The sequence below is a fragment of the Bidens hawaiensis genome, unplaced genomic scaffold (genome assembly GCF_021521415.1).
Source record: "Bidens hawaiensis isolate Kalapana, Puna unplaced genomic scaffold, B.hawaiensis_p1.1 tig00031116_1, whole genome shotgun sequence".
NCBI classification, from domain to species: Eukaryota; Viridiplantae; Streptophyta; class Magnoliopsida; order Asterales; family Asteraceae; genus Bidens; species Bidens hawaiensis.
Window position 1 is genome coordinate 151725 of NW_027495216.1, and position 6682 is coordinate 158406.

General features: G+C 34.8%; 2 protein-coding genes across 2 annotated transcripts; one reads left to right on the forward strand and one right to left on the reverse strand.

The window, feature by feature from the left end:
* Nucleotides 1–1478: 1478 nt before the first annotated feature.
* LOC143581610 (ATP-dependent Clp protease adapter protein CLPS1, chloroplastic-like) lies at nucleotides 1479–2847 on the forward strand. Its single transcript, XM_077064362.1, has 3 exons — nucleotides 1479–1584; nucleotides 2168–2315; nucleotides 2400–2847. Exons 1-3 carry the CDS (start codon nucleotides 1527–1529, stop codon nucleotides 2659–2661), a joined length of 468 nt encoding a protein of 155 aa, XP_076920477.1. The 5' UTR covers nucleotides 1479–1526; the 3' UTR covers nucleotides 2662–2847.
* Nucleotides 2848–2858: 11 nt separating this feature from the next.
* LOC143581609 (12-oxophytodienoate reductase 1-like) lies at nucleotides 2859–4448 on the reverse strand. Its single transcript, XM_077064361.1, has 4 exons — nucleotides 4315–4448; nucleotides 4073–4203; nucleotides 3616–3798; nucleotides 2859–3512 (listed from the first exon to the last, which is right to left on the reverse strand). The coding sequence occupies exons 1-4, from the start codon at nucleotides 4437–4439 to the stop codon at nucleotides 2875–2877; spliced, it is 1077 nt and encodes a 358-aa protein (XP_076920476.1). The 5' UTR covers nucleotides 4440–4448; the 3' UTR covers nucleotides 2859–2874.
* Nucleotides 4449–6682: the final 2234 nt, after the last annotated feature.

Below are 6682 nucleotides of genomic sequence, written 5' to 3' on the forward strand. Positions count from 1 at the left end.
AATCCTCTAAACTATTTACAAACACCATTGAAATTTAAAGTTATGTAAGCAATTATCAAATACATTCTCGTATTTCTTAAACCATCTTGTAAATGTTGTATATGTATTTTTCAAATATCATGAAAAATTAGGATGTTACAATATATATATATATATATGGTTAAGATTAAATAAAAACTATTTGAGTTGAAGAAACTTATTCTCAACCACTTGCTTTTAACTAAAGTTTAAATCTTATGGTATATAAATAAAGTTATAAAAAATGTAAAAATAAAATTACATTTTTTTCTCCCCTAAAAAATATGTTTAAAAGTTAAAAAAAAAAAAGAAACATTTTTTTCAAATTGGTCATCACATGGATGAATTTGAAAATAGCTTTTTATCTTTGAACTAACTTTTCCAATATATACTCATGTTACTTTTTAATGAGTTCATAAAACAATCATATCAATACTTTTTTTTTGGTATACATGACTGACTTGACACTTGATAGCCAGCAGGGGTTGGTTCGTTTCAGTTATTAGCATTAACCGAACAGATCGGTTATCGGTTCGGTTTGATTAATAATCAGTTGTAAACTTTGGCTAAAATTTTACTTGAAAATACATGAAATGAGTACTTAAATACATGAACCGAAGGTTCTACATGAATTGAAAGTATAAATCTATGAAAATTGAGTTATTAGTACATGAAATGGAGATAAAAATACATGAAATGAAGGAATTAATATATGAAAATTGAGATATTAGTGCATGAAATGGAGATATAAATATATGAAAATGACAGTATTAAACTATTAATACATATATAATCCATGAAATAAAGGAAAAAAGGCTTGAAAATATGGAAAAAAAAATGGAGAGTCTGGTGCAGTTTAGTTAATTTCTGTTAATTAAGTTTTCGATTATTTCGATTCGATTTCGGTTATTACTCACCCCTAATAGCCAGTGTGATGAAGCATACCTATACTCTATAATTACCCTAATTTTCTCTCAATTTTCCTTCTTTCATTTCTTTTCTTCTTTTAAATAAACTTGGGAACACAAGTTCTTTTTTTCTTAAATGAAACTCGGAAACGCGACACTGATCGTTTTCCTCCCTTTCATTTCATTTCTTTCCTTAATTGAAACTCGGGTACAAAGCATTTTGTATAGGTGTAGTTTGAGAGATAAATCATAGAGTATTTTTATTATGATTGATCATATACCAGTTCGAACCAGAAGAGTGAAGTGATGGTCAAATCTCGACAACAAATTTCCAAACCAACAAAAACATTCACCGTAAAAATTCATATATACACGTGTTAGAAAAAATATGTCTAGATGTACACGTAGTAGGTTAACCGAAAGAAATAAAAAAAAATCAAGAAAGAAATGTGGTGAGAAAATATTTAGGAAACAAAAAAATAAAAGCCACATATAACAACCATGATGATTTAAAATATACACTAGAAAGGATTGGATTTGATTTGTTTTTATTTTTGTGAATTTTGTACACAGTGTAGTGTGTGGTGAGAGTGTGTGGCCATGGGGACTTCCATTTGCGGCCGACTCGCTCCTTCTCCTCTTCTTCATTCCAAATCAGGTATGTATTTGTAAATTCAATCATCAATATTAACGCTTTAGGCTAATCGATTGATGGTTAGAGCTTTCTAAACAACCTCACGCTATTGACTGGTATACGGTGGTGATTTAGGCCAGATCGAACCAAAAGCCGAAACTAAACCGGTTATTAGTAACCGAAACTAAGCCGGCTATTGACTGGTATACGGTGGTGATTTCATCTCTAGCACTGACTAGCGATTAATAGGGATAACTTTTCAATTAGTCAAAAGATTTTGACTGATGTTAGTGGTCGGTTAGGTGAAATCGAATTGGCAGTCATCCGATTTCGTGATCTTTACAACGCTGTATGTTTATCCAATTACCTGTATGAGTTTGTTGTATGCGACTGCATGTAATCAAGTCTCCATGTATTGCCTAAACACATGCTGCATCTTGTACCAAGAGTTATTCAATGTTCTTCAGTGATTTCTGAACATGTTTCAATCCATTAGATATGAATTTGGTTTCTAAATCCTAATCCATCCTTATCTGTGCAATAATAGTCTGTTCTATTTTTCATTGATTCAATGTGAGATAAGTACGATTATTGATGTCACATACAGGGGACAAATACCTGCTTTATAATCAAAGCATAAAATGGATCACAGTTATGACAATGGCGCCTCCAAGGCTGGAAAAAGGTGGTGGGGTCCTGGATAAACCAGTTATAGAAAAAACAACTCCCGGCCGAGAGTCAGAGTTTGACTTGAAGTAAGCATAATGTTACAATCAGTTTAACTCTTTAAGTGTTAGAAAATGTGGTTTTTTATTTGATAATCTCTCGTTTTGTTTCAGGAAATCAAGGAAAATGGCCCCGCCATATCGAGTGATGCTGCATAATGATAACTATAATAAGAGGGAGTATGTGGTGCAAGTGCTCATGAAGGTTATACCGGGAATGACGGTTGACAATGCGGTTAATATTATGCAAGAGGCGCACGTTAATGGTCTTTCTGTGGTGATTGTTTGTGGGCAGCCGGATGCAGAGGAGCATTGCACACAGCTTAGAGGTAATGGACTTTTAAGTTCAATTGAGCCCGATAGTGGAGGTTGCTAGAAAAGTAAGTTAGCTCAAGTAATTATGATGGTTGTCATTTGTAAGTACTAGGATTATGGTCATGTGTCTATAATAAGGACAATATATAATGACCATGAAAAGCATGATTACCACGACCTCCGAAAGATATATAGTATACTTTGTTGTGTCTCAGTTGTAAACCTGTTTTCAGTAATATCATGGTATTGTATTATGAATGAAAATAGATGTAGTTTAAACATCAAATGCAAGTCTTTCTTCATGATACTCATTCTCATTGGTTACATCTTTAAGGAAAGGATAATCGGTATAACCAACTATCGGATCACCAATATAAAATGTGTCTCGTTGGTACTTGTTAAGGGGTGCATCAAGCTCAAATCTTCTAGGCAAATCAGGGTTTGCTAAGAACAATCGACCATAACCTATAAGATCCGCACGTTCTTGAGCTATAGCATTGCTACCATTATCTCTATCGTACCCACCAGCTGCTATAAAAGTACCCTTGAAGGCCTGTTTCATGGGCACCAAACCGTCAGACCATTGATCAGTTTCATCTTGTGTATCTTCTGCTCTTGACTCAATCATGTGGCAATAGAGAATGCCATATTTGTTTAATGATTTAGCCATGTATAGACCTAAAGCTTCTGGGTCTGAGTCTACTGAGTCCATATAGCTTGAAAAAGGTGAGAGCCTGATGCCGACTCTATCGGCTCCAATCTCATTTGCAACGGCTTCCACTACTTGTAAGGCGAATTTGCAACAGTTCTCTAATGAACCTCCATACTCATCACTTCGATCATTGACTTGATCTTTTAAAAACTGGTCAATCAGGTAACCGTTTGCACCATGGATTTCGACTCCATCAAACCCTGTGTATATATATTTTTTATCAGAATTTATTTTTAAACTAAGCAAAAGGAAATATATATATATATATATTTTTGGCTAAATTTTTTTATAAGACTTAATTACCAGCTTCCATTGCATTTCTTGCTGCAGCTCTGAAATCATTAACAATTTCACTAATTTCTTCTGGTTTTAGTCTTTGGGGAGGTAAAAATTCAAGTAAAACTTCACCGGTAGTGGTATCGATGAACGGACTACATGGCTTATCTGTACAAGAGACCGGAGGGTGACCAATATTCGACTCAAAACCTGCTTTTAGAATCATATGAATCATGTTATAACAAAAACACAAACTGACACCTCCTAAGGAAACGACCATGCTAACCTTCAAGAGGTCAGGCACAAGTTTACTACCATAACCTCTCGAAGGTCATCTGTCAAGCACAAACCGTCATGTTTTGGTTCATTGATTAGTATTGTATTGGTGGGCACCGTGAGTTTATTGGTAACAAATTGTCACGGTTAAAAAGAAAGTAAAGAAACGGCAACGTCAATGTGATTAACCATTAACCAAAATAATTACTTTGATCTGAAGCCCTGCCAGGATGCCAAAGTTGACAAAAAAAGATTCCGCCTTTCCCATGAACAGCTTCCACAATAGGTTTCCAGGCATAAATATGTTCCTTTGACCATATCCCAGGAGTATCCTTAAACCTTAAGCCAACCAACCAAAAAACCGACCAAGTTCATCAAGAGGTTAAAACTTAAAACAAACAACATCATCCAAGTGTTCATTTCATCTTGAATATGTTTTATGGTACTCACCCTTGGGCAGCTTGAGATATGGTGGTGGCTTCAGCAATTAGAAAGCCGCCGTTGGTGGTTCTCTGAGAATAATATAAGATAGCATGTGGTTGAGGAACACTATTGTAAGATCTAAACCTTGTCATTGGTGCCAAAACAATTCTGCTTAACATCAAATCATTATGATATCAAATCTAGTCTAGTTAATAAATAAATACTAGTAACAATCATGGTATGTACATGTACCTGTGGGCAAGCTGAAACTTACCCATCTTGTAAGGGGTAACAAGAGGGATTTGCTTTCTTTGGCCTTCCATTTTCCCTGCCACCAAAACAGGATTCAAGCATATGAACAATATGTATGTTCTGATTTGTAATAATATATTTTAACATTACCTTCTTCTGTATGTAAGAAGTCAAACTCTGGAATGGTGGTAGGCCTAATTATTGAGAGCAATGGTGACTAAATTGACCAACAAACAAGAAGCAAGTGGTCATATATTGTGATTGCTTTGGATGTAAGCAGTGTAGTTTATTATAGATTCTTTTTCAACACCAAACAATAATAATAATAGAGGGACCAACAACTACTACATTACATCGTGAAGACCTCAATATATAAGCATTACTTTCCTAATAACTAGCGACCTACCACGTTGAATTTATTAATTCAATACAGCCTGATGCTATGTGCTAAATGTTGTAACATCGGCTTTTACTCAATTGTGCTTAAACGTAGTAGTTCAAAGTCAACTTTTGTATATCCTTCGCGAGTCACTCAACAATTAATTAAGGTGCTGTTTGTTTTTTCAGAGGTAAAATGTCTGCAGTCTGCGAACCACATTTGCTGTCATCTGTAGCAGAAGAGGTGGACCAAATCTCCCCAGTCTGCAAGAAGAAGACTGTTTGTTTATTAACGTCTGCAGACTGTTAAAATAAAACAGAAATCTTTAAATAAGCTGAAATTTAAAATAAAAAAAAATCATTCAACATCGAAATTTAAATAATAGTCAAACAATAGTGCAATAATATTCATAAAACAATAAGAACATTTTTTTTTCAAATAATCTATTCGGTACTTTGCATTAAATGCTCCGCAATTTTCATCTAGTAAATGCGTCATATATTCACGATCTGATGTAGTGCCATGCGCTTCAACCTCGTCTTCATCAGCAACGTGCACATGAGTATTTCTGAATGACACATTGGGTTGATTGTATTGTTCAAACAACTTATCACTCAAACCTTCAATGTACAAACCTAATATAAGAAATCAAACCAAAACATAATCAATATTCAAGTGGTCAATTAACATTAATCAACAACAAAACCTAAACCTATGCATCTATCTAACAAGATTCATAAGTTAATCCTAAGATATAAACAATAATTGTTTCAATGTACAAATGTAATACAAGAAATCAAACCAAAACATAATCAATATTCTAGAAGCTTACCTTGACAAAGAAGGTGGAGGATGTAAAGGCGGTGCGGCGCGGAAGTGGAGGTCGCAGTGGTGCGGTGCGGCAATGGAGGTCGTCGGTGTGTGGAGGAGATGGTAGGGGAGGAGATGAAGGGGAGGAGAAGATAGAATGAAAGGGGGGCTAGGGTTTGGAATAAGATAGAAGATCTGAAAAAAGGAAGGTCCATTTCTTCTAGAATAAGAGGGCGCGAAGACGTTTTTTTAATGAAATGTCTTCAGAAAAACAAACAGTCTGCAAGGCCAAAGGTCTGCGCGTGGTCTACGCGACGCAAACATAAGAGGCAAGGAAGATATTCAGACAAAAAACAAACACCATTGAGTGTATATATCCTAGAAGCTAGAAGTCTTTGCACTTCCCCGATCCAACTGGTCCAGAGTTGAGACCCATTATCGTAAGCTGTAGAGCCGTCTTCGAGAGTTTAAATGCCTCGGCCTAGACGAAATAAAAAGGCCCATAAGTCCTAACGGGCAACGAAAGAAAAGGCCTGTAGGCACAATACCTCAAATGGGTTATAGATAAAAAAAAAGATTGGTCCCAATAGCTAATATGTTATTAAGTGGATTAAGATACTCGATACAACGATCTATTAGGTCGTGTTCTTAGGCATCTCAATGCAATCATATCATATCTCAACTGGACGTGTATATTTCTAAGCTTTCACATTTGTACATATTCTATATATATATATATATATATATATATATATATATATATATATATATATATATATATATAGGGGAGGGATATTTTGAGAACCATGTTGAGTTTTAAGAACTTAAGAACTCAATTCTAGGCCACACATTTAATTAAATGGATTGGAATATGTGGTTGAGATTAAATCTGACAAAAAGTTAAAGTAGGAGAGAGAATAAATATGTAAGTGGTTACACTAACTTTTACATCCG